The sequence below is a fragment of the Panthera pardus genome, unplaced genomic scaffold, assembly GCF_024362965.1.
Source record: "Panthera pardus isolate Hobbes unplaced genomic scaffold, ASM2436296v1 HiC_scaffold_27, whole genome shotgun sequence".
Lineage (NCBI taxonomy): Eukaryota > Metazoa > Chordata > Mammalia > Carnivora > Felidae > Panthera > Panthera pardus.
In genome coordinates, this window is record NW_026526843.1 from 18,728,463 (window position 1) to 18,756,052 (window position 27,590).

The window sequence follows — 27,590 nt, forward strand, 5'->3', positions numbered from 1 at the left end:
CAGTGTCGGGGGAGAACAGCGGGACAGGGAATGAGGAGGGGCCTAGGAAAGTGGCCAAGGAAGAAGCACAGACCTGCCGCTCCCCTGCACTGCCCACACACCCCACCCCTTCACCGCAGAGAAGCTGGACATCTCCCTGCTAAAGAAACTGAACAAGCTGGCAAGGAGGAGCTGGCAGCCCAGGCAGACCTGGGACCTGGCCAGCCCCAGCCTGCTCCCTGGCTCCCTGACCACCCACAGCCCCAGGGTGCAGCCCTTCCTCCTCCACGCTGTGCCCATTCCCAATCCCCCCAGCCTGCAGCCTGCCTCCCAGCCCAGGGAGAGGAATCCCCAGCCGGGTCTCCACTGAGCAGACACCAAGAATCACCAGACACTGGGGGAAACCAGCAACTTCCCTTCATTCATCAAACAAATAGTTATTGAGGAGCCTGACAAGCTGCCCTGCTCTGATCTCAGCCCTGGGAAACTTCGGCAAACAAGGCAACTACAAGTCATGTCCTCACAGAGAATTCTAGTGGGAATGGTCTATCCATGCAATGGAATATTATCTGGCCATCGAAAGGAATGAAGGCCCGAGCCATGCTACAACCTGGATGAGCCTTGTAAACCTCACGCAAAGTGAAAGAAGCCAGACAAAAAGGGCCACATTCTGCGTGATTCCATTTATATAACACAACCAGAATAGGTGCGTGCCTAGAGACTGAAAGCTGGTTAGTGGTTGTCAGGGGCTGGGGAAGGCAAGAATGTCTAGTGACTGCTAATGGGTATAGGCCATCTGTTTGCATTTGGGGTGATGAAATGGTCTTGGAACAAGACAGAGGTGATGGTCACACAACTCTGTGACCACCCCACATGCTACTGAATTGTATAAAGGGGTGAATTTTATAGTATATGAATCATATCTCAAGGTTTTCAAAAGCCATAAAAAAATTAAACTGCATTTCAAGATGGGATGTTTGCAGGGAAGCCGGTGTGAAAGTGATTCTAGTCAAGAGACTACAGGGAACCAGACTGGAGTCCAGCTGCCTTCATTAACAGGGAGTGGGAGAAGGGTCGAGAAGCAAGGAAGTACCCAGGGCGTGAGGAGGAGGGGCAGGGTGATGTCTTGCTCACTATAAATACATCCAGCCTCTAACCAGGGCCTGAGCCTGGCTTCCCAGACATGAAACATGGTGTTCTTCCAGGGGCTGTGTGTCTGGCTTTAACACAACAGAAGCGCTCTGACTGTGCTGCTTGCGATTCAAATCGCAGCAAATCCAATCATATTTTCAATGACCGAGGGAGCTTTCATTTAAAGGAAATCCTTCAAGTGAATGCTTTTTATAGGCTTATGGAGCAGAAAGTTAGCACAGGATAACTTAGTCACCAAACACTGAAGACTTCCCAAGTACCAAGGCCTGGGGGAGAGAGAAAGAAGATAAAAAAACTCAGTTTGGAAAGGGGGGGCAGACATTCTCTGGGAGCACAGGGAGAGGGCATTAGGGTCTGAGATCTATTGAAATGCTTCAGATCTCTTCAAAGTGTTCACTATCAACGCTTCCCTTCTTTAAACCTACCTTTTTCTGAATCCTTATTTGAACCACTTCTTGACTGTTTTAGGTTATTAAACAGATGTCTCCTGAACAACATGTAGCTCCTAAAAAGCATTACATTTTTTAATTGAAATTTGAGATAATTATAGATTCAATTCAGTTGTAAGAAATGAGGCAAGGAGATCCCTTGTACACTCTGTGTAGTTTCTCCTAAAGGTCATATGTATTATGCAAGATTATAGTATACAGTCACAATCAGGATATTGACATTAATATAATCCACTCATTCAGGTTTTCCTATTTTTACCTGTAAGTTCTATACAATGTTATTACAGGCATAGATTCATGCAACCATCAACATGGTCAACAAAAAGAACACCTCCGTGCCTCATGCTGCCCTTTTATAACCATACCCACCTCTCACCTTCCTCTCACCTGCCCATAACCCCTGATGACCACTAATCTATTCTCCATCTCTATAAGGATATTTCAAGAATTCATAGAGATGGAATAATGCAACATGTATTCTTTTGAGACTGGCTTCTTTTACACAGTGTAATTGATCTGACATTCACCCAAGTTGTTGTGAGTATCAATAGTTTGTTTCCTTTTATTGCTAGTAGTATTCCATGGAGTGGAGGGACCAGTTTGTTTATCCATTTAATCATCAAAGACCACAAAGGATTCCAGTGTTTGGTAATTACAAATAAAGCTACTATCAACATTTCTGTACAGAAAGCCCTACATTTTTCCGAATGCCTTTGTGCTGCCTCTAAGAGGCAACTTGGATCACATACTTTTCCCCTCAGATATATGTAGAGAGACTGTGGTGATGTCTTCTGCTATCCAACAGTGTCATGAAGGATGAAGTGAACCTGGCTTCATTTCTTCTAATAGGGAAATTGTGCCTAGGTTTTTTTTTTAAATGATCACCAGAATAGATAAATCACTCACTAACCTAATCAAAAATGGAGGAGAAACTAACTGATACATACGTTACAAATGAGAAAGAGACTACTAACACAATGGAAATCAAAATAACAAAACACAGCTTTCACAACCTTTGTTCATAAATGCAATAAACCTGACTTTATTCACGGATTTCCTCTTTCAATCATTTGACAAATATTTGTAAGTAAGCACCTTCTATGTGTCCTAGGTCCTGGGAATACAGCAGTAAACAAAACAGGCAAAAAAAAAATCTTGTCTTTATGGAGCTTACATTCAGTTGGATTAAAAGAATATTATCCTAAAACTGTAAAATTTCAAAAATTAGTTAAGAAGAAAGAAAATCTAAAGAGAGCAAGCACCACCAAGAGCATGGAGCCTGCTTGGGATTCTCTCTCTCTCATTCCCTCCCTTCCTCCCTCCCTCTGCCCATCTCCCCCTGTCACCTCTCTAAAAATTAAAAAAAAAAAAAAAGACATAAAAATGTTCAAAAAAATCTTTAAAAAATAAAAATAAAAATAATGAACAGGGGATCTAAACAAACATTTTTTCCAAAGAAGACATCCAGATGGCCAACAGAGACATGTAAAGATATTCAACATCACTCATCATCAGGGAAATGCAAATGAAAACCATGATGAGATACCACCTAACACCTGTTAGAATGGCTAGTACCAAAAAGAAATAATAAGCATTGCAGAGGATGTGGAGAAAAGGGAACCCTCGTGCGTGGTTTACAGGAATGTAAATTGGTGCTGCCACTCTGTAAAATACTATGGGGGTTCCTCAAAAAGTTAAAAAGAGAACCACCCTATGATCCAGATATTCCACTTCTGGATATTTATCTGAAGAAAATAAAAACACTAATTCAAAAAGATAGATGTCCCCCTGTGTTCACTGCAGCATTACTTACAATAGCCAAGATATGGAAACAACCTAAGTGTCCATCAATGGATGAATGGATAAAAAAGGGTGAGATACACACACACACACACACACACACACACACACGCACGCACACACGCACCAGAATACTACTCAGCCATAAAAAAAGAAAATACTGCCATTTGCAACAACATGGATAGACCTTGAGGATACTGTGCTAAGTGAATTAAGTCAGAGAAAACAAATACATGATTTCACTTATATACAGAATCTAAAAAACAAAACAACACAAAACCTACTCACGGATACAGAAAACAGATTGGTGGTTATCAGAGGGGCGAGGGAGGGGGTCAATTGTATGGTGACAGATGGTAACTACATTTATTGTGATGATTACTTTGTAGCGTATACAAATACTAAATGAGTATGTTGTATAATGAAAACATAATGTTATATAACAATTTAACTTCAATTAAAAAAGTGTACAAATAGAATCCAGTTAGATATTTAAAAAGAATATATACAAACCACAGTGGGCTTGCCAAGGATCACCTGGATGCTAGAGAAGGATCCGGTGAAGTAATTTGTTATATTGATAAGTTAAAGGGGAACAGACAGATGTAAGATATGCCAAAACATCACTTCATAAAATACAGTGTCTTAATTCCGATTTTTTAAAAAGCCAAATTTTTAGTAAAATAGGAGTAAGAATTTATCCTTAACCCAAATCATGAACAATCAAGGAGGCCCTTTAGCACCATTATTACTTAACATGCTCCTCAGTGTGCTAGCCAGTAGAATCAGATAAGAGATTACAAAGAGGAAGAAAAGAAATACTTGAAAAGAAGAGGCAAAGCCATCACTATTTGCAGAATATTTGATTATATACCTAGAAATGCCAAGAAGATCAAGTGAAAAACTAGGTGAAATATAAAGATTGTTTGGGTAGGTGGCTGGTAATAAAAAATAAATACAAACTCAGGAGCTTTGTCAGATCCCAAACATCATCACTTAGGAAATTTAACGGGAAAATAAGAGCCTATTTACAACAGGAGTATATACTATAAAGTACTTGGGAATAAGTAATATGAAATGTGAATTATAAACATGAAGAAGTTATAAAACACAAAAAGAGGGGCACCTGGGTGGCTCACTCGGTTGAGCGACTGACTTCGGCTCAGGTCACGATCTCACGGTTTGTGAGTTCAAGCCCCACGTCAGGCTCTGTGCTGACAGCTCAGAGCCTGGAGCCTGCTTCGGATTCTGTGTCTCCCCCTCTCTCTGCCCCTCCCCCACTCATGCTCTGTCTCTGTCTCAGAAACATTAAAAAAAAATTAAAAAAAAATAAAACACAAAAAGAACATAGAACTAAATAGAGAGGGAAACCTTGTGTTTGGATGGGAAAGTTCAATACTGATAAAAAAAAAAACTGGTTCTCTAAAAATCAAGTCAATGTGATTCCAATCGAAATCCCAATGGACTTTTTTATTTTGAAAAGTTTACCCTAAAGTATATATGCATGAAACACTTGGGAAAGTAGGAAATTTCACAAAAAGTGTAATTTAAGGAAGACTTGCTCGATCAGACTCTAAGATTTCTGCAATTTTTAAATCAGAGTAACATCTAAATATACTTTAAAATTGCAGTACATGAATGACCTAGCTTCAGTACTGTGTCTACAGACAATGCTTGACTCCAGTGTCATTTCAAAGGCTATTGGGGCCCACTGTTTGGACGTCACTAGTCTAAACCTCCATTATCAGTTCTATGCCCCATTACTTCTGTTGCCTGCTCTCAAGTAAATGTACTCAGGAATCTCCCTGTATGCACATTCCCAAGTAAGACTACAGTAGGGAGGAAGTCACCCCCTTCCTTCTAATTCCACTCCCCAGAAAGGTCACCAGTGTAAACCGTCTGGGACCTGCTACCTCAAAAACCAAGTTTTAAAAAAACACATTTACCCCAGTGGCCTTAATGAAACCTTTCTGTAGACCAGTGGGGAAAATGACAGAAGTCATGTTCCTGTTTGAGAAGTTAAGGGAGAGGAGGAGAAAGTGCAGTGAATAGAAATTTGAAGGAAGGAGAAAGGAAAGGAGCTGAAAAGGGAGGCAGGAGGCAGAGCTGTGACAGGATGAAGGAAAACTTGAGCAGGTCCTCAGACGAGTGAGAAGAATCAAAGAAAGGGAGAGGGTGATGGATGGAAAGAGACAAGAAGGGGTTGGAAGCTGGGAAGACAAATTTAAAACAGAAACCCTGAACCATAAAGGACCGGGGAATCAATAAATCTAACAATGTGAAGCACCCACTGTGAGCTGGGGTAGGGTTAGGGATAGCTCCGGGTCTCCTGGCCCCAGTTTAACACCCTTTGCACTGGACAGACTGTCACTCAAGGACATGATCCAATAATCACGTGAAAGGATGCTCAGCTTCATGAGTCATTAGGGAAATGCAAACCAAAGCCACAATGAAACACTACTGCACACTCATTAGGGTTTTTCCTAAAAAACAAAACAAAAAACAAAAACAAAAACAAAAACAGAAATAAAAGAGTTGGTAAGAATGTGGACAAATTGGAACCATCATATACTGCTGGTGGGAATGTAAAATGATACAGCAGCTTTGAAAAGCAGCCCGACAGTTCCTTAAAAAGTTAAATATACTGTTACAATGTGACCTAGCAATTCCACTGAAGAGAATTGAAAACTTAAGTCCACACAATAACATGTATGCAAATGTTTATAGCAGGATTCATGGCAGACAAGAAGTAGAAACCCAAATGTCTGTAACTAACCAATGGATAAATAAAATACTATGCCCACACAATGGAATACTATTTGGCCATCAAAAGGCATTAAGTACAGATACCTGCTAGAACACGGATGCATCTTGCCAACATGGTGCTAAATGAAAGATGCCAGTCACGAGAGGAGAAATACCATGTAACTGTTTGTTTGGAATGTTGAGAACCAGCAAATCCATACAGACTGAAAAGAGATTAGTGGTGGCCAGGGCTGGGGAGGAGGGTGGGACTAGCGAGTGGGGAATGGGTTTTTTTTTTCCAGGGTGAAAAAGTGTTCCAAAATTCTGGCGTGGTCATTGTTGTTCAACTCTGTGAATATACTAAAAACCACTGAATTGTGCAGTATGTAAAAATGGAATTATGTTAATATACAGGAGGGGAAGGGAAATCAACCTGTTACACAAAGGCTTCTGCACTTCAGAGGCAGCAGATACAAAGGTCCCTTCCGTGATCATGGGCAAGTCCTGTTGTGATTTTCTGCCTGTTTCCTCAGTTAAAGGGAGGATTGTGGCTGCACCAAAACAAAAACAAAAACAAAAACAAAACAAAAACAAAAAAACAAACAAAAAAAAACAACAACAAACCAAAAACCAAAAACAAAACAAACCATCCTCACTGTCAGACAGACCTCCCTCCTCTTTTGAGGCTACAGCTACCTGGCCACTGCCCCTTTGCTTGAGGCTGCCCCCCCCCCCGACTTCTAGCACATTCCCTCCTACTCATGGAGCACAGTGGAGCTGCCTGGCAGTGGCCGGGTTCCCTTTCTACCACAGGTCACCCTCTGGCCACACTGGATTGGGAGCTCCTTGAAGCAAAGCCAGTGCCTGAGTCATCTGGGCCAGCCCAGCACCAACAGGTGCAAGCAGCACTTAACACTTCAAGGAAGGAGCCGACTTCACCTTGCTGCATTCTGGGCTGGGGCCAGGTTTCAGGAGCAGGCCTGGCATCCCCGTGCTGACTGGCACGGGCACAGACGCTGGCTCCAGGTGTGCTCCTCGAGCCAGGCCCTCAGGGTGCCTGGGCAATCCAAAATTCCTTAATCGGCTTCCTCCATCCTCCAGCATTGCTCCTTCCAACCTTCACTCTCTAGCTGTCTCCTCACACTCGCAGCACAAGACTTGTCTTTGTCTTCCCTTCACAGAAAACACCGAGGCCAGGCCATTAGGCAGGCCTGCTCCATGTGCCCCCTCAAGCCATTCCATATGCGCGGGTGATAACAACAGTTACAATCACTGGCATGAATTAAGCACTAAGGTTCAGACCTTCTCGCTTCCACCTCTCCCAGCCACCCCGTAATTAGGTACCATTATCCTCAAATATTATGAACAAAGATTTTGAAATGTAATTTATAACCGCAAAGACCTAGAGTCCACTGCAATATCCATCAAAAATCATGTATTCCAAACAATTTTACTTAAGAAAATATGAGGTTATATAAACAGGATAAAGATACACACACACACACACACACACACGCACACACACACACACGATATTTATGTATCTCAACTTGTGTTTTTAGCAATGGCAGGACACATCATTCAGACTGACCTTCCAATTACAAATGATGAAAAGGGCTGATTTTAAGAACATCCCCTTAAAAGCCCTGAACAGCTGACAAGATGGTAAAAACAACCACAACAAAACCTATCAGAAGGCAGGACATCCAGAGACTAGGAACCCATGCAGATCCAGCTGTCTGCCCTGAAGGCATTTGCCAAACTGGATAAACTTGTTTCCACAACCTTCCAAGGCAGGCAAAAGGATCTGAAACATGGGCCATGCCACCTAAATCGAGGAAATCTAACAGCAAATTCTTCCAACATTAAATCAGGACCCTAAAGACCTACACCCTTGACATAAGGGTGACTCAGAAACAAACTTGTCCTTTCCCAGTTTGGCCTCCAGAGGGCTGCAAGGAAGGCTGCGTTAGTGCTGGAGAAACAAGGGGGAAAGCTTAGGAACCTGTTTTAGGTGAGCCAAGATGAATAGCATCCCAAAGCACCTGACAAAATCAAATACAAATCTCTGGAACAAGGCACATTTATCCTAGCCTTCAAAGAATCCCCACATATATATTTCAAGGACAATGAGCAGTACACAGCCAAGAATAGCCAAGCACAAGAGGAAATAAAGCATTGTTAATGAGAATATAAAAACAGAAAAATGGGTTTTTTTCTTTCAAGATGGTGGATCAGCACACGAGTTCTCAGCTCATCTTGTCCCTGAAATGTAGCTAGATCAGCACCAAACCATTTTGCACACCTAGGAAATGGATCTGTCGATTAACACAACAATCTGTATAACTTGAGCCACAGAACTCAGCAGGTATACAGTGTGGAGAGGAACTGGGGGAGAGAAAAGCCAAGGAGGATAGGGAACTGTTTTTGCTGAGAGAACAGAGAAAGTAGGGGAGAGTGTGGCACATCAGGAGAGTGCAGGAAAACAACTCCCCCAACAGTAGCTGGAGAGAGAGAGAGTGAAAACTCTCACAAGGGACTAAGCAAGAAATCTGTTCCCCCAAAACCACTGATGGGGAGAAAGGAGAGGGTTTCAATACCATTAGGACTCTATAAACAGAGGAGCACGAGGAGCGCAGAGTCAGAAATTCCAAAACTCAGTAGCTGGTGGTGCTCTGGTGGGGAGGAAGGGTGAATACCCAGGAGCACGCAGCAGCAGGGTCTGAGAGGTCTATGGGCCACATGGGGAGAAGCAGTTCCCCTGCTTGGAGAACATTTGGTAGAGGCTATACGGCCTCTCCACAGGCAAAGGTCCCAGTGAACCCCAGAGAACAGCCACAACTAGAACAGCCACGTTCTTGAAAAAGAAAACCAAAGCAGGAGGCATCACAATCTTGGACTTTAAGCTGTATTACAAAGCTGTAATCATCAAGACAGTATGGTGCTGGCACAAAAACAGACACTCAGATCAATGGAACAGAATAGAGAACCCAGAAACACACCCACAGATATATGGCCAACTCATCTTTGACAAAGCAGGAAAGAATATCCAATGGAATAAAGACAGTCTCTTCAGCAAGTGGTGCTGGGAAAACTGGACAGCGAAAAATGAACCTGGACCACTTTCTTACCCCAATAAACTCATAATGAATGAAAGACCTAAAGGTAAGACAAAGCCATCAAAATCCTAGAGGAGAAAACAGGCAACAACCTCTGTGACCTCGGTTGCAGCAAATTCTTACTTGACATGTCTCCAGAGGCAAAGGAAACAGAAGCAAAAATGAACTATTGGGACCTAATCAAGATAAAAAGCTTCTGCACAGTGAAGCAAACAATCAGCAAAACTAAAAGACAACCAACAGATTGGGAGAAGATATTTGCAAATGACATATCAGACAAAGGGTTAGTATCCAAAAATCTATAAAGAAGTTATCAAAGTCAACACCTAAAAAACAAATAATCCAGTGAAGAAATGGATAAAAGACAATAGACACTTTTCCAAAGAAGACATCCAGATGATAACAGACACGTGAAAAAATGCTCAACATCAATCATCATGGAAATACCAATCAAAACCACAATGAGCTACCATGTCATACCTGTCAGAATGGCTAACATTAACAACTCTGGCAACAACACATATTGGTGAGGATGCGGAGAAAGAGGAACCTTCTTGCACTGTTGGTGGAAATGCAAACTGTTGGCAGGCACGCTGAAAAATAGTATGGAGTTTCCTCAAAAAATTAAAAATAAACTACCTTACAACCAAGGGTGTATGACTAGGTATTTATCCAAAGGATACAGGTGTGCGGTCTTGAAGAGGCACGTGCACCGCAATGTTTATAGCAGCACTACTGACAATAGCCAAAGTATGGTAAGGGCCCAAATGTCCACTGACAGTTGAATGGGTAAAGAAGATATGGTGTGTGTGTGTGTGTGTGTGTGTATGTGTGTGTGTGTGTGTATGTGTGCGTGTGTGTATGTGTGTGTGTATGTGTGTATGTGTGTATGTGTGTATGTGTGTATGTGTGTATGTGTGTATGTGTGTATGTGTGTATGTGTGTGTGTGTGTGTGTGTGTGTGTGTGTATGTGTGTGTGTATGTGTGTGTGTATGTGTGTATGTGTGTGTGTATGTGTGTGTGTGTGTGTGTGTATGTGTATGTGTGTGTGTGTGTATGTGTGTGTGTATGTGTGTGTATCCACCATGGAATATTACTCAGCAATCAAAAAGAATGAAATCTTGCCATTTGCAACAATGTGGTTGGAACTAGAGTGTATTATGCTAAGTGAAATTAGAGAAAGACAAATATCGTATGACTTCACTCATATGTGGAATTTAAGATACAAAACAGATGAACATAAGGGAAGGGAAGCCAAAAGAATATAAAAACAGGGAGGGGGGAAAACCATAAGAGACTCTTAAATACGGAGAAGAAACTGAGGGTTGCTGGAGGAGGTTTGGTGGGGGGGATGGGCTAAATGGGCGAGAGGCATTAAGGAGGACACTTGTTGGATGAGCGCTGGGTGTCATATGTAAGTGATGAAGCACTAAAATTCTACTCCTGAAATCAGTATTACACTATATGTTAACTAACTTGGATGTAAATTAAAAATATATAAATTAATTTTAAAAAATAGAAAAATGAACCAAGACTTGACCAGGCAATGCATAAAAGAAGAAATCAAATGGGACAATATATGCAAAGATGGTCAACCTCATGAGTAAGCGGAGAGATACAAAACCAACCATAACAATATAAAATTATAACCCCACCAGCAGCTAACGTAATACTCAAGTTGTGAGGTTGTGGTACAACAGAAATGCTTATACACTGCTGATAGGAAGATAAACCCGTAAAAACACTTTGGAAGACTGTGCAGCATCACCTGTTAAGACTGAAATTACAAACACCATTTAACCCAGAAATGCGACTAAGTATAACCCTAGAAGAGCAATTTTCAAAATTTTGGCCTTATGACTCCAATACTAAACAATTGAGAATGTCAGAGATCTTGTGCTTGAGGTATATCCACTGATACTTATAATATTAGCAATTCAAGCTGAAATTGTCTCATGGGCTTTCCAAAGGTCCCCAGACCACTGGTTGAGAACTCCTTTCCCAGAGAAACTTGTGCCCATCTGCAGAAGAATGGTCATGGCACAGCACTGCTTGAAGCAGTCAAAAACTGGAAATTATCTCCATATATGTCAATAAGATAATGCATTACAAAAACTTACAGTATATTCAAACAGCAGAAAAATACATAGCAATGAAAATGAATGAACTACAAACACACACAACAGATCATTAGCCATGTTGGGGGACAAAGGCAAAACACAAAAACGTACATCCAGTGCAATTCCATTTCTGTAACGTTAAAATGCAGGCCAAACTACATCGTATTATTTAGGGCCACATACACAAGGTGGTAGAAGTAGAAAATAAAATGACTCCACAAAAATCAGATGGTAGGGGAGAGGGGGCTGGGATCATGAGGGGGCTTGCGAACGTCTACGGGGGTATTGTCAACATTCTGTTTCTCAATCTGCATGGTGAGGACACATTTTAAAGGCCTTGCTCACTTTTCTGGATCTATATTAGATTTCACAACAAAGGTTAAAGCTATATGCACAGTTTGACACCAATAATGTGCAATATATATTTCTGCATAATAAATATTACTGAAATACTATATTCCAATACATTAACACTGCTTAAACCTGGGTTACGGGATTTGGATTTTCTCTACACTTTCCAAGTTTACCACAAAGAATGCATATTACTCTTGTAACCATGTAAGCACCTGGTATCGTCAGGCTTTATTATAATTTTTAGCCTGCTGGAGGGTAGGTAATTTTATCTTATTACAGTTTAATTTGCAGCTCTGATTACTAATGAGGTTAAATATCTTTTCATATGCTTGTTGTCCTATTTGATTTCCTCTGCTATGAATTGCCTGGTCAAGTCTTCGGTTCATTTTTCTGTTCAATTTTTCTCCACTGGTTCTCAGAAAATCGTCAAAGGTATTTAAAGAGACAAGGTCACCATCTAAAAGTGAAACTAATAAGGATGAACACAAACTAGATGGGATGAGCCATCTGTGGAAATCTACGCAGAAAATAACTACCTGAAGAGACTGGGGATGTACCTGATCAGACTAGGATGAGCTCAAAGCTAGCCAAGAAGCCTAGAGTCAGCTTGAGCGGATACCAAGCCAGATTGGGTGTGATCGGACTTACACCCACATGTCTATCTGCAGGCAACACAAGGACAGAAAACTTTAGGGACTCACGAGGAATACTGAAAAGAGAGGCTGGAATTACAAACAACATGTCTGTCTCTACAGCCGTGGGTCTCAACCTGGGACAGTTCTGCCCACTGGGGACACTGGGCAATGTCTGGAATCATTTTGGGGTTGGCAAGACTCGGGGTGGGGCGGGGTGCTACTGACATCTAATGGGTAGAAGCCGGGGGTGAATGCTAAATATCCTAATGATCCCTCTCCAAATGTCAATAGTGCCCTGGGAGAGAAACTCAGCTCAACAGCCTCTACCCAGGACAGAAAGTACTCAACCCTTCGTGACTCTTTCTCAAGTAGAAATAGTCAGAGGGGGAGAAGAACAAATGCCCGGCTGCCTTACATTAATGAGATAATCCAAAGCCCTTGAAACTCCCACTGTGCAGGCGCTTCCAAGGGGGCCACATGCTGGGTACTGTGCTCGCCCTCTCATGGAGGGAGCCTGTGCAAATAGGGCCAAGTGAAGCTCATAGAACATCAGCGCAGGAACGACCCTCAGAGCCAGCTAGTCCAACCCCCTCACTGGAGAAACACCCTGAGAGCTGATGACAGCAGCGTGGCATCAAGGGAAGAGGGGAAAGCACAGCTATCAACCATAAGATGCATGATGGCAATTAGTTCATAAAGAACCAGCAGTTAGAGAAGGGACGCTGTGTGGCTTCCGAGGCCGTGCGCTAGATATGTGCCCTGCAGAACTGTAAACAGGTGGTCAAAGACTTATACGCCGATGTTCATGACCACACAATGCTCGACAGTCAAAGGGTAGAAACAGCCCAAATGTCCATCAGCTGATGAATGGATGGGCACTTCTCAGTGTGAGGAAGTCACAGAGACATTAAGAGACCCAAAGGGCTGAACCCAACCAGAAGTCAGAGCGCAAGGGAGGCCTTATCTGCTACCGCATGAACAAGTGGTCCGGAGCCAGGACACGTGTGGCAGTCACTATGCAGAGTTGCTCCCAGCTCTGTAAGTTCCTTGAGGGCAGGTGCAGGCCTGCCCTCTGTGGTTTTCCCCACAGCACCCCTCGACCAAAAGAAATACCTAACAGCTCTGTTTATGAAGTGCTTCCTTCCAACCAATTCAACGGTGGCAGTTTGTGTGGTATCTGACAGACATTGATTGATGCATGTTCCTCAAAATTGAAAAAATATCCATGGCATCACCAAGAGTTTGCTGCAGTGCCCCCAGGGACACGGCTCAGGACCCACGGGATGAGCCACAGGATGCAGAAGCAAAGACTGGAAGGATGGGGGGCATGCTTGCATGTTTATTGTCTGAGCTCTTGCCCCGCAGGTGGCCTGTCCAGCGCCCCCAGCCCTATCTACCCGGGGACGCCAGAACCCCTCCTTCCCTTGAAGCCCAGAGTACAAATCACTCCCTGTGTTTGCTTCACCAGCCCTTGTTGGCCTCCCTTAACTCTGCCCAGATCTTGTAAACAGCACTTTAATTAGAGGTTGAATTGCTGTATCTATGCCTGCCATCCATTTCCTGCCCACTCCCTGTGCCAGGGATTGTTCTAGATACTGGTGACAAAGCAGATGAAAACAAAGTCCCTTCCCTCATGAAGCAAAAGTCTGACGGCAGAGACAAGACAGCAGACAGAAAATATCTGGGCATGAGGACTTTAAAGCAAGCCCAAGCAGGCTGGGATAGAAGGGTATTGGGATGCTATTTCAGGTAGGGGGTCAGGGAGGGCCTAAGGTAGGGGCATGTGACCGGAAGTGAGGTCACACCTATCTGCAGGAGGACCTTCCAGCTAGAGGGGAGTGCTTAGCCTACTTGGGGGGCAGGGAGTGGAGGCCAGAGGATGAGTAGGCCCCATTCTGTTGGGTCTTGTAGGCCTCAGTAAGGGTTTGCATTTGGTTTTCATTATAATTCAAAGCCATTGGAAGGTTCTGGGCAGAGGGACAGGATACCTTAGGTTTCTGAAAGATCACCTGGCTGCTGTGTGGAGACTGAACTGTAGGGGGCAGGAGTGGACTCTGGGACACCACTTGGGAGGTCACTGCCAGGGCCCCACAAAGAGGGGCACTGGTGACCCCACCAAGAGAGGAAGCCGGGGGGAGGGGGGAGGAGGTAGGAATCTGAAGGATTCGGAGGGCAGTCCGTGGACCAATCAGATGTGGGGTGTGAAAGAATGAGCCGTGGCAGGACAGGGTGCAGGTACTCAGGTGGGAGAAGCAGGTCTGGAGGGGACAAGCAGAAGTTCAGGATGGCACAGGGTCCTTCTGAGATGCCTATTAGCAGGGGTAAGCGTCAAAATAATTTACCACAGCTGCACAGGGCATGAACCCTGTGGTTACCAGATTATGGGGAGGATGGGAGTTCCAGAGACCCTGGGGGAAGGGCCAGGATCTGGTGGGTGGGTGGGGAGAACTGAACTGGAAGGATTGATTTCAAGAACCTGACCACTAGCAGGGACCCTGCAGCTGTGGGGATCCTGAATGTAGGAGACTAGAGGTAAAGAGCTCTCAGGGCTGGGGATAGAAACTGAAGACTCAGAGGTATGCAGACGGAATTTAATTTTAAGCCTGGAAGCACCTGAGGTCAGAGAGGTGAGAAGCCTGGGAGAAAGTGCTTCCAGTGTGTGCAGGGGTGACCAGAAGGTGGCAGATGTCCCTCAGGTGTCACGTTTCCCCCAACAGGAAGCCATCGCTGACCCTGGCCAGGAGCAGTTTCAGGGGAGAGGTGGGAAGAAACTAATGGAGCCCCCAAACTACGAGTCCACATGGTATAGAGTATGCGATGAATAAAAGATTAAAACACAGTTTTTGTTTCTTTTTAAGCACTACTGTGGATTCTTGCATTTTTTGAGCCAAAGCGAGGAGCCAAATGAATGAATGATGAAAGGTAAAAAAAGGGATCGCTCCTGCAGAAGAGCCCAGAACTCCACAGGGAGTGAAAGGGCTATAAAGAGCAACTAAATTAGAGCTGCTCCTGCTCATTCGGACTCTGAGCCCAGCTCACCAACTCAGGGGCGTTTTCGTGCAGGCCAAGTAAAGGCTTTTGTAAACACGAGCGCCCGAATTCTCACTGGAACCGCCTTAGGAAGGTGGCCTCTTCGCCTTCTTGGCCCATCTAGGGAACCTAACACACCACCCGTTTACATTAGCAATTAACTGGCTACTCCAACAATTCTGTGAGGCCAACAAAGCAGACATCAGCAGCCTCTTGGTGCAGATAAGGCAACTGTTGCCAGCAAATGGCGGGGGCCACGCTGGAATGCAGGCTGTGTGTTAATTCCGTCATCCCAGGCTAGCTGAAGCAGCAATAAAAAGAATGTCAAAATGAGCCCAGTCTGTGCCGGGGCACTATTTTGGTGGCAGTGAATTCCGCACTGCAACAGTATTTCCTGCTGAGGGTACCGTCTCTAATTTGGAAAGTAATCCCAAACGAACCACCTGGCATTGCCAGCCAGATGTTGTCTAGCCCCCCAGTAAACAGATGTTCCCTGAGCACCACTCTCTGGAATTCAACCACAGTTTTCCAAGTGTGTTTGTTGGTCTAAAGCTGCAGAGCCCCTTGACATCTTATGAGCAGCCCTGGACCAAAAACTCATAAAAACAGAGCTCAAAGCAGGTTGAAGCTCAGGTGGAGGTCCAGGACCACCCCCGGGCCCCATTCCTGCTCTGGTTCTCTTCTCCCACCGGCTTGGGGAGAGTGGGAACCACACAATCAGCTGAAGCCAGGACACCGGTGGGGCCGCACATCCTTCCTCCTCAGCAAAGGGGCAGGTGCAGCCGGACAAATCCAAACCCCTCGATCTGTCTGCTGGGCCACAGAGAGCACTGCATCAAGCAGCCATCAGGACTCAGGGTGGGGGGGGAGAGAAGGTAAAGGCCTCTGGGTGGGGGCACTGTAGGCACCGGCTCCAATTTCCTTGTGAAGTAGCTCTAAAAAATCAAACCCAGGCAAAAAGGATGTAGCGGTCTTCCAGGGCCCTCAGAGGTGCTTCTAAACGCCCATTTCCACACCAAGAACATCACTGCAATCCAATTTTCTGCACATTTAAACTCCTGAACTCAGAGCATATAGGGAATTGGTTTAAGATAGCAAAACCGAAACAATGTAAGGAGACAGCACAAGCTAGTTTTTTCAAGGAATGAAGAGGAAGCTATTATCTACCCCTTAGCTGTTCTATTAGTTTGCTCTTGCAGCTACAACAAATTCCGAAAGATTTCAAACACATACTTCATTTCTTTAATCTTACTGTTTTGGAGGTCAGAAGTCCAACACAGTTCTCACTGGGCTAAAAGCAAGGTGTCAGCGGGGCTCTGTTCCTTCTGGAAGCTCTCGGGGAGAGTCTGTCCCCCTTTTCAGCTTCTAGAGGTTGTGTGTGCGTTCCTTGGCTTGTGGCCCTCCATCTTTGGGCCAAATCTCTCTCACATCGCACCGTTCTCACTCCTTTACCTCCACCTTCCATATTTAAAGGACCCTTGTCCCTCAATTGGCCAGGATAATGCAGGAGAATCTTATTTAAGGCCAGCTGATTAGCTACCTTAATTCCTCTTTACACATACCCTAAGAGTCACAGGTGCCAGGGATTAGGGCTTGGCTATCTGCGGGAACCCAGCACAGCTTCCCACTCACCCTCATATGGATCATCTCCCTTCTTTCAAGTACTGCCCACAAGTTTTGGTTAGACGTTTACGGTGACTTTTTAACCTTTTACATGCAAACCGAGATCGGCTAATCAGTGGACTTGTGAGTAAGACTCAGGGAGAGCCAAGTCTGGGTTGGCAGACAGGACCCCCTGCAGCCAGGCCTCCCCAAGCCCACCCAGAGCAGCAGACGAGGACATCCAGGTGCAAAGAGTAGGAGTGGGCACACAGCAGGAAAAGCACCAACACCAAGTGCTGGAAGAACCCAGGAAAGTCAGGGATGGAGGCTGGAGGGATTGGGTAGATCTGGCCAACCCAGCACATGCCCCTGTGGCCTGTCTGGCTCATACCCAATATCCCATCCCAAGGAGGCCCACAGGGCTTCTGCCTGGATCCTAGCCTACATCCCAATACCACCAGCACTTGGGGCCCACTGCTCTTCTCTCTCCCCTATGTGACCAAGTCCCAGGGGTCACAGGCTGCCATCACTCTCATTTGTTCTGCTTGGACTACAGTGAATTTTTTTAAATGGACATATAAAAATTTTTATATTAAAAAAATTTTTAACGGAGATATAATTCATGCACCATACAACTCACCCTTTAGAAGTGTGCAATTCGATGGCTCTTAGTACATTCACAAGGCTGTGCAACCATCACCTCTATCTAGTTCCAGAACATTTTCATCACCCCAAAAGGAAACTGCACCTATGTGAAGCAGTCACTCCTCCATTCCCCAATCACACCCCAAAAGCCTCTGGCAACCAGTCATGTACTTTTTGTCGCTATGGATTTTCCAACTCTGGACCTTTCATATAAATGGACAATACAATATGTGAGCTTTTGTGTCTGGCTTCTCTCACTTAGCTTGATATTTTCAAGGTTTGCACTGCGTATTTTTAAACCGTGGCTTGGAATGTTTTAGGCAACGTAAGAATTACTAACAGCTCGCTGGGAGCCACACGCTGTGCTAAGCACTTTATCCATCTGTATTCATTCAATCCTGCTAACAATCCCTTGATGTGGATGCTCTGGTTATCCCCATTTTACAAATGGGGAAACTGAGGCCCAGAGGATAGTATTCTACGTTCATGACCCCTGCTTTGGTTATTCAGACAAACCTGAGTTTAAGTCCTAAACCTCGCTGGGCCACTCATTTTTCATCTGAGAAATGGGTTACCAGTGAGTTACTTTTCAAGGCCATATACAAATGGCCGTTATGGACACAAGAAGGCGAGAGGGGTCATACTGTCAAAACCTTCAGGGTGGTTATGAGGGGTAAATGTGTGTGAGGCACCAAGGGCCTGGTGCGTGGAAGGCATTTGGGGAAATGGAACCTTCGTGATCATTACTCCCCTCCTGTACCACTGTGATTCTTCCCCCACCACACAAAAGATCAGCTTCCCATTTCTGTAGGTGCATGCAGGCAACATATTTGTCCTCAGAGGATTTTTCAGAACTACTAAAATACAGTCTGTCTCAACTTGCCAGACCCTGAAGGGCAAAGTAATGCCTTCCTACAAAATTGTTGGGGCAACTGAAAACAAGACATGTGAGGTGCCTGGCACACAGCAAGCACTCAGGAGATGGTAGCTGGTGGCAGGGCCACAGATCTGAGAGTGACATACTCCTGGTCCCCTCAAAATGCCATTGTTAGGCCTAACAAGGCCGAGCAAACCAAGTGAAATTCAGAAAACTTTCCCAAGGCAGGAGGGCACCCTCCAGGTGCTTATAAGCAAGGACCGTGGCATCAGACAAGCCTGGGGTCAAATCTTAGCTCTGCCACCTGAGGCAAGTTACCTCACATTTCTCTGTGCCACTTTCACCTGTAAAATGGTTGCAATGGTTCACAGACTCCTCCAGCACCTCCTAAATCACCTAGTATGACACATCATGGTGAAAATCTGAGACCTGTTCATTTCTATTCCTCCTCTCAGTGTGCATACCATGCTGAAGAATATAGCCTTGAAGGGAATATCATTTTTCTAATTTTTCTGTGCGTGCACTTTCAAACATTCCATACCAACAAAAGTCAATCAAGCAATTACACTTTTTCCCACAAATGCATCATAAAAAATTAAAATGTTAACCCCGAAGAAGAAAAATGAAACAGAAAATGCAACAACCCTATAACTTGCTTTATTTTCCTTCACAGCACTAACAATATATTATGTAGATTGTGATGTCTATGCTTGTTTTCTCCCCACACCAGGGCATTAGCTCCAGAAAGGCAGTCTTAGTTTGATTCACTGCTGCATCATCGGTCTCTGGAACAGAGCCTGACACCTTTGTAGAATGTTGAATGGCTCTTCTTGTATCAGGTCCAGGATGGCTGCCCACATGAGAAATATTTCTGCATCTTTTGTAAAACTACCTTAGACTGTCTACTGTTTTCCAGTGTTCCTCGTGTGTAACATAAATCTCACTAGCACTCAGTACAAGGACAAAGTTTTGTTTTTGCTGAGCTCATGTTTTTCACTAGCTGAATTTGCCTTCCTTGTCAGGAAGCTCAGAGCCCAACTCTACTTAATTGCAGTGTTTTCCTCAAACCTTTTTCTGATGTGGAGATGGGATATAAATAAGTGTAAGAAGATTCTGTCTGTACGTGTTGGAGGTCCTATTTTTAACCACACACTGCATTTATTCTAAGATGCTTCTCAAATATGCCTGCGAACAACCCGGGGATCTAGTTAAAACGCAGAATCAGACTAAGTCAGGGGCGGGGCCTGAGATGCTGCATTCCCAAGAAGTCCCAGGTGATGCCTACGAGGGCCCTTGGACCACACTTGGAGTAGTGCGGCTCTAGGACACTTGCTCTTTTGATTCCGCAGCATTTCTCTCTCTCTACCTCCTTGGCAAAAGTCGCCAATGGCTAGAAAACTGGGGCGGGCACCAGAAGCACCTGGGGAGCTGGTTAGACCTACACAACGCTGCCCCCCCATCCCGTCCCCGCAAATATCCTGACAAAAGGGGATAGGAATTCGCCCAGGAATCTCCCTGGGTGCTTTTGCTGCAGGTGGCCTCAAAACACATTTTGAGGAGCCCCGCTCAAGGGAATGAGTGTGCTCTTTCTGAGAAGCCCCGCTCAAGGGAATGAGTGTGCTCTCTTCAAGGTTTTCCCAAAAGCAATCTCCTGGGGACAGCTGTTGTCACCGGCGGTGACACCTCTTTCAGGATTTTAAAGGAGGATTAACCCGCTGTTTCTAGCCCAGCACCCAGAGGGGTCCCGGTCCCTCCTCTCCGACCACCTGGATCGCAGCAAGGTCAGTCCCCCCGGGCCCGGGGCTCGCACCCCCACTGCCCCGCCCACCCGCCCGCAGCCTCCGCCGCAGGCCTGCGAGGTGGGGGCCGGGCCGCTCATGCGCACCACGGGGCCGCGGGGCGCCGAGCCCCCGCCCCGCGGGCCCACAGGGCGGGGTCCCCGCGCGCCCCCCGCCCGCCTTACCTCTCTGGACCAGAGTGGCCAAGGAGAAAGCGAGGCAGATGAAGAACGCCGAGCGCCAGAGCACCATGGCTGGAAGCGGGCAGAGGGGCCCCGGAAGAGCGCAGTTAGCGCGAGAGCGCCCGAGGGGGAGGTCGGGGAGGTGCTGGGAGCGAGGAGGAGGAGCAGCAGGAGGAGGAGCCCCGCCGCCACTGCAGGGCCCCGCCCAGAGCCGGTGCGCGCCGCACACCCCCGGGAGGGCGGAGGAGCGCGCGCGAGCGCTGGCGCTGGGGGGCGCGCCGGGCTGGGGCCAGGTGCGGCGGGGCGGGGCTGCGACTGTGGCGCGAGGGGCGGGGCCAGCCTGCAGTCTCGGGGGGCGGGGCCGCCGCGCGAGGGGCGGGGCCGCAGTCTGAGGGCGGGGCCGCAGTCTGAGGGCAGGCCCTCACCCTGGGTGCGGGCTGGTGAGCGAGGCCGTGGCGGGTGGGCACCCGGCGGGTGGGTCCGCCCGGGTTGCGGCGAGAGCCAGCGCGTTGCTGGTTGCCCGAAAGGCCTCCCCACCCCCACCCCCCACCCCCCGCCCAGTCCTCGAGAGGTGAGCCTGCGGGTCCGGAGTGTCAACAGTGGCAGAAGAGCCAGAGGCGCGGGCGGCCAGGGTGTGCAGTGATTTCCATTCCGCGAGCCAGACTCCTCCCGGCCCGGAGCGGACTCGAGGCGGCGCACACGACAGGTGCGCTCTGCCAGCCGGTGACCTTGGACAGGGCTCTTTCCCTCCGGACTTGGCGTCTTCCCGGTAAAAGGCTCTTCCCTGGGAGTCCCTTCCAGCTGCGGCTCCAGGACGCAGCACTGTGCTCTTGCCCCAGTCGCTTTGGCTGAGCTCGCTGTTCACAACTGGCTGCCCGCCCACTCGCCGATCCCTGCAGGAAACTGTAGTGGAACCCCGTCCGGAGATGAAAGAAAGGGGCCGTTTTCGTGGCTGCCTGCTGTTGGCAAACAGCGGCACGTCTCGAGGAAATCAGCCCAAGGCCGGGGGCGCCGGGGCAGGCGAGAGGAAAGCGGGGTGGGGGGGGGGGGGGGGCTCCTGGAGCCAGAACGCCTTGGGCCCGGGAGATGAGGGGGGAGACACAGGGTCAGCTCTCCCGAGGCTTTGATGAATGCGCTGAAAGCGCAGGTTCACATCTGCAGGGTCGATGTGAAAACGTGCTCAATGATCGACAGACGCGCTGCAGTCCTTTCCCATGAACCCCCGCAAACGGAGTCCATCTCCGGGGCTGGGCGAAATCAGAATCCAACACTGCCCTGAACCGCAAAATGCCCGCCGCAGCCTTTGACGTGAACACCCTCCAGAAGGGCTCCAGCTGCAGCCAGCTCTCCAGGACAAAGAGAGAGCTCCACTGCTCTCCGGAGTGGCAGAGCGGCGGCGTCGAGCCTGTCCCTGCCATTATTCGGCAAGGGCTGCCCTGGATCACATCCTCCTTAGAGGGTGGCTACTACCACCTACCCCCAGTGTACCCCAGGCAGGCTTCCTGGGCTCCCCACCCCACTCTGCCCCGCCAGCACCTCCAGAGACAACCTCCGCACAAGCGTCTCCTGCCCCCTGAGCCATAGTAGGGGGCAGGGGTCTCCTTGACATAGACCCGACATCTTTCCCGGTATGACTCCCATCCATTGCTCTGAATCCTGGGGCTAGAAAAACAAAACATGTAAGGAGTAAGTGGATGTCTTGATTTTCAGACAGTACTTATCCAATGACACTAACTACCTGGAGAATTAACAAATACCTAGTAGCTAGGTAACACTATATACACAGCATAATCCAGGCATTTCCCCCTTATTTTTTATTTCTCACAACTTCCTGCATCACCCCAATAACTAATGAGGGGAAAGGAGCAAAAGTGGAGGTTGCTTGAGGTTGGGGAGTTAACCAGCTATGGTCCCGCAGTATCAAAGAGGCAGGGAAACCACTAGGAATCCCAGTGAGTAAATGGCTGCTAAGAACGTGTGCTTTGGAGCCAGACAGGGTTGAGATCCTGGCTGGACCAATAAAGGTTATGGTGAGGATTTCATGGTATGATGAGAAATGGGTGATCTGAGACACAGTGAGCAGAGAGGTTCTTGTGAGTCTTGTAACAGCTAAAAAAAAAAAAATACTGGCTACTGTGAGGTTGAGCAATTACTATGTACGCCAGGCTGCAGATATGCCCCCAATCTTTCCCACCAACTCTCCAGTGTTCTGGGCCATTCTCTTGTGTCCTGGCCTCAGTGGTCACATGTGTACCAGGAGGGCACTAGACATCATGGTCTTTAAGACCCCTACAGGCTCTAAGGGGCAAACCCCAGCACCTATATACCCATTCACATGGAGAAGGCACGAGGAGGTGAGGAAAATGCACTCACCATGCAGCAGTCACACCCTAATGGAGCTCTACCTGGTAAAGGTGCATGGAGATGCCTAAATCCCACCAGCAAAGCGGTGGCCACGGCATAATATGCAGGAACGCTATCCCCTAGCTCAGGGGTAGTTGTAGGCCAAATCCAGCCCACCGGCCTATTTGTACAACCTGCAAACTAAGAGTGGCTTTTGCATTTTTCACTGGTTTAAAAGATCAAAAGGTTATTTTGTGACATGGTAAGTTACACAAAATGCAAATTTCAGGGTCCATGAAGTTTGTGGAAACAGCCACAGCCATCCATTTCTGTATTGTCTATGGCTGGTTTTGTGCTACCACATCAGAGTTGAATACTTGCAACAGAGACCATGGACCCTGCAAAGCCTGACATCTCTACCACACAGCCCTTTACAGAAAGTTTGCCAGCCTCCCTTTTAGCAGGTGGAAGTGTGGCAAGGATGAATGTTAACAGGTGTGGCACGGAATGAGCACAGGACGTGACACAGCCATAAGAACCAACAGAAAAGGGGGCACCTGGGTGGCTCAGTCGGTTAAGCGTCCAACTTCGGCTTGAGTCTGATCTCACTGATCATGAGTTCGAGCCCCACATTGGGCTCTATGCTGATAGCTCAGAGCCTGGAGCCCGCTTCAGATTCTGTGTCCCTCTCTCTCTCTCTCTCTCTCTCTCTCTCTCTCTCTCTGACCCTCTCCTGCTCACACTCTGTCTCTGTCTCTAAAAAAAAAACAAACAAAAACAAAGAACAGAAAAAACCCAACACCAACAGAAAAGGATGATGTTTACCATGTGCCAAGAGACACCCACTCAAAAAAAAAAGCCACTAATCAAAATACTGCAAGTGTCTGAGGTCAGTTAGCCTATCAGATAACTCTCCCTATTAAAATGATTCATCTGGATCTGGTTTATCTCTCAGTCTCTTATATGTTAGGTTTGTGTGAGTCTGAGAGGGCTGATGACATCGAGGCCCTGATCCTTGCCAAGCTGAAGTCCAGCCTGGGACTTGGTGAGCTTCTCAGTCAGGTAGCTGCTACTCCACTGCATTACAATTGAACATGGAGTTGATTTACATTCGGGAAATTCTACACTCAGAAACCGTGATTCTGTATACCAATATCACGTACCATATACACATATATACGCTCCCCAGTACGACTGCTGGGACCAACTCCTGGCCATATCTGCCTTGTGTCCATACCAGCCCCTTGACCTCACCATCCTGCTCCTCCTCAACCTTTCCTGAACTTTTTATATCCTTAAAATTGTCACCAGTTGGAAAGCCATTTAGCCTGACAAGCTCCTCTCCCAAAACGCCTACCTATCCTCAGCTCTGACCCAGGCAGAGAAGTGCGGCATGGACAAATGGCCACCAGGCTGGTCTGGGGGTACAAAAGAGGCATAAATGGGGCTGGGACAGCTTCTCCTAATCCGAGGTAGACTTCTGACTACTAGCCCGTCTTTCCACCACTCCCCAACCTCTGCCCCCACTTCCTCCTTGCACACCATATCCTTGGGAAGATGAGTTCTAAATTCCAAAACAGCTGTTACTTCACTGTCACTAGTGCAGGGTTCCTGTTCTTGCCCCCAAATGCCACAAACCCTTCCTTATAAAGTCCCCCAAGGGGGCCTCACTGACCCATGGCCAAAGTCAGCCCCACTTGCTGTTACCAGTTCACCAGAGCCCTTGGAATGGTCTTGCCACCAGCCCCACCATGGCTGAAGGTACCCATTTCGAAAGCACCACTGTCCATGTCAGGAGTGCCATTTCCTGGGAAACCCACCCCCTCGCCGATCTTTGGGGCACCAGAGTGGAGAGGGAGCTTACATGCAGGCAGGGGCAGGGACAAAGCCCTGGCAGGGACCAACTCCAGCTCGTCTTTTGGCCCCTGGGACCCAAGGCAGGTCAGCTGCGTTCCTGGCTTCCTCTCTCCTCCCACAGCCTGGGGCCCTCATCCATCACCAGAGTAGTTTGTGGGGTCCTGCTCCGCAGCAGGTACAAAAGGGCTGCCACACTCTCCCATCGTGCTCCCCACTGTGCAGGCCAACTTGGAGACAAAGACTCCCTGCATATCAAACAGCTAGCTGCAGGGAGGGGAGCACTGTGGGCCACAACAGTTCCCAAGATGCCTGACATCACATGCAAGTCTTTAACAGTCCCAGGCGACATAAGACAAATGAGGTTGTTGTGGCAAGTTATCCCCCATAAAGTTAGAATACTGACCTTTATTCCGAAATCGTGGATTTTTGCGTGGTATACAAAAGTCCTTTATATCCTGAAGACATAATAGGGTTTTGTTTAATGTGCTTACTTTGCAAAATAAAAAGTTAGCAATCCTATCTGTCCCCAAATTAAAAGAAAGGAATGTGGGGTGCCTGGGTAGCTCAGTGAGTTAAGCGTCTGACTTGATTTTGGGTCAGGTCATGATCTCACGGTTCCGTGTCAGGTTCTATGTTGAGCGTGGAGCCTGCTTAAGAGTCTCTCTCTTTCTGCCCCTCCCCCACACTAGCTTGTGCATGCACTTGTGCGTGCTCGCTTGCTCTCAAAAAAAAAAAAAAAAAGGAAGAGAAAAGAAGATGAGAAAGAAAAGAAAAGAGAAGAAAGGAAATCTACTCGCCAGTGAAATTCACAAATCTGGGAACCACCAGCAATATTCAGCCCACCCAGGGCCCTGGTAGGTAGGAAATTTTTAAAACACACTCCACATGTAAACAGAAGCTCTGAAAATGGATTCTGAAACAATGTTCCCTCACATTTTTTTGAGTTGTTAACAAATTATTCCTCAGTCTCCTCTCTTGGATTTTATAGTAAGGCAAGGTCAGGCAGAGCCTTGAATGCCATGCTAATGACAAAGATTTGATCCTAAGAACAGAGGGAAGCCATTTGAAGGGTTTTAAGCATGGCAGAGGGACAGCACAAATGGTCCATAGGAATGGCTCCTGGCATTATCTCGGAGAAGAGGCTGGGAGCCATGGGCCTAAAGAGAAGGGTTTGGATTCAGAGGATGTATGTGGCTACAGAAAGGAGGGGACGTGTGTGGGGGCCTGACCCTATTCTCAGGGCAGGAGAGGAAAGCAAGTCCAAGGTGCCCTGTGGGGAGGAGACACACGACAAGCAACTGTGCCTTCACGTGACACAGGCACTTATGAGCAGAGGGGAGCATCGAAGTACTAGTCCACTGCGCAGACAGATGGGCATGTGTGAGGGCTGGAGGGGGAAGGGGTGTCTGAGAGAGACGCCCAGAAATGAGAGAGTGGGCAGCAGAGGGAATTTGAGTTGGCTAGAATCAGGTCACGCAGGGCTCACGGAGCAGGCAAGATCTGGACTCTATCCAAACGTGACTGAGAACCCCAGTGCGTTTTAAGTGGGGCTGGGGTGAGGCTGCAGGGTGACGAGATCAGACTGGCATTTCCTGGATCCATTTCTTCAAGGAGACTCAGGACTGCGTTAGTCCAGCATCTGCCTTAGAAAATGCTGCTGTAGGTGACAGAGCCATTGAAGAGTGAAAACCTGGGGAGAGCGGAGGAGAAGCTGGATGCCATGCAGAGGCAGGGAGAAGAGCGAAGAGGCACCAGAGATGGGGAGCCAGGGGAGGCCCGGTGGTGTTTTCTTAACACACCAAGGACCATATAAGGGTGAGGATAGTGGCCATGATGGCGCAATGAGAACAGTGTAGAAGGAAAGGAAGACGGGTGCAAAACGCCCGTGGGTCACGACTCAGTTGCAAGTCTCATTATCATGAGAAGGAGTCCTCTTCTCCGGAAATCTAAATGCAGAACACCCACTCGTCTTCTGGAAGCCTGCGTGCCAAGTCAAGCAGGGCAAAACCTTATACCTGCATGTTTTCCTAATGGGAGAGACTGTTCTGTAAATTTCTTTCTAGTGCTCAGTCGAGTTAATATGAAATTTGCATAAGCACTTGGCAAAAAATAACTTATGTCTCTGCAATATTTCCGAGGCAGGATTTTCTACTCTGCGGGAATAGGACTTAACATTTGCCCCTGCAATGCAAAGGAGTAAGGGACCTTATGTAACTTACCTGGTGAAGTCTCCCTGAAGCAGTGAGAAGACTCAAAACCACAGAAATCAACATGTGGCCTCTTTAGGTCTTTGCATGTAATCAAAGCAGTGCAGAAGAAGTTAAGGGCACAAATGTAGAAAATAGCACCCCATTAATAGTAATATCATTGCATTGTTGGCTTTCCACAGGCATCGCCTCCCCTTTGGGGAACCGCTACATGAAACACCTCTCCCCACATACACACATAAGCACACACGTGTATATACGGTGCTAGTGTACAGGAATTTGAATATTACAGGAGCCCAACCCCAGCCCATCCAAAATGATCACTCGATTCCACTAACTCCTATGCAAATGCCAAACCTGTTTGACTGCAGAATTTTATCACCTGGCATGGGTAAACCAAGGCAGAGAAATTGGAGTGGCGTGGATCTGCCTCTACCTGTTTATATGAACTTCAACAAAAATTGATTAACATGTATCGATTGAGTGCCTGGCAATTCTACTCCTTCAAGACTTCTTAAAGCAACCCCTTCTCTCCGTCCCCACTAAGGACACCCTACGCGAGTGGGGCCCTTACTTCTCCTTCTCCTCTCTCCTGTTCACTCTTCACAGTATGGGAAGTAGGACCTTCTGAAACTATTAACCTGGATGACCATCAGTGTGTTCTCTAGAGTAAACCGTCTGTTTTTTGCTTTGTCTCTGTCTGTTTTTTCCTTTG

General features: G+C 47.0%; 1 protein-coding gene across 3 annotated transcripts in view; it reads right to left on the reverse strand.

The window, feature by feature from the left end:
- CD99L2 (CD99 molecule like 2) overlaps positions 1 to 20,756 on the reverse strand; it is a 90,471-nt gene extending 69,715 nt beyond the window's left edge. For 2 of the 3 annotated variants that reach the window (XM_019435761.2, XM_019435759.2), the window contains exon 1: positions 20,472 to 20,756. In XM_019435761.2, the coding sequence (XP_019291306.1) occupies positions 20,472 to 20,538 (67 nt within the window). In that variant the 5' untranslated portion in view covers positions 20,539 to 20,756. The remainder of the gene's footprint in view (positions 1 to 20,471) is intronic. The other variant, XM_019435760.2, reaches the window with a different exon arrangement.
- Positions 20,757 to 27,590: the final 6,834 nt, after the last annotated feature.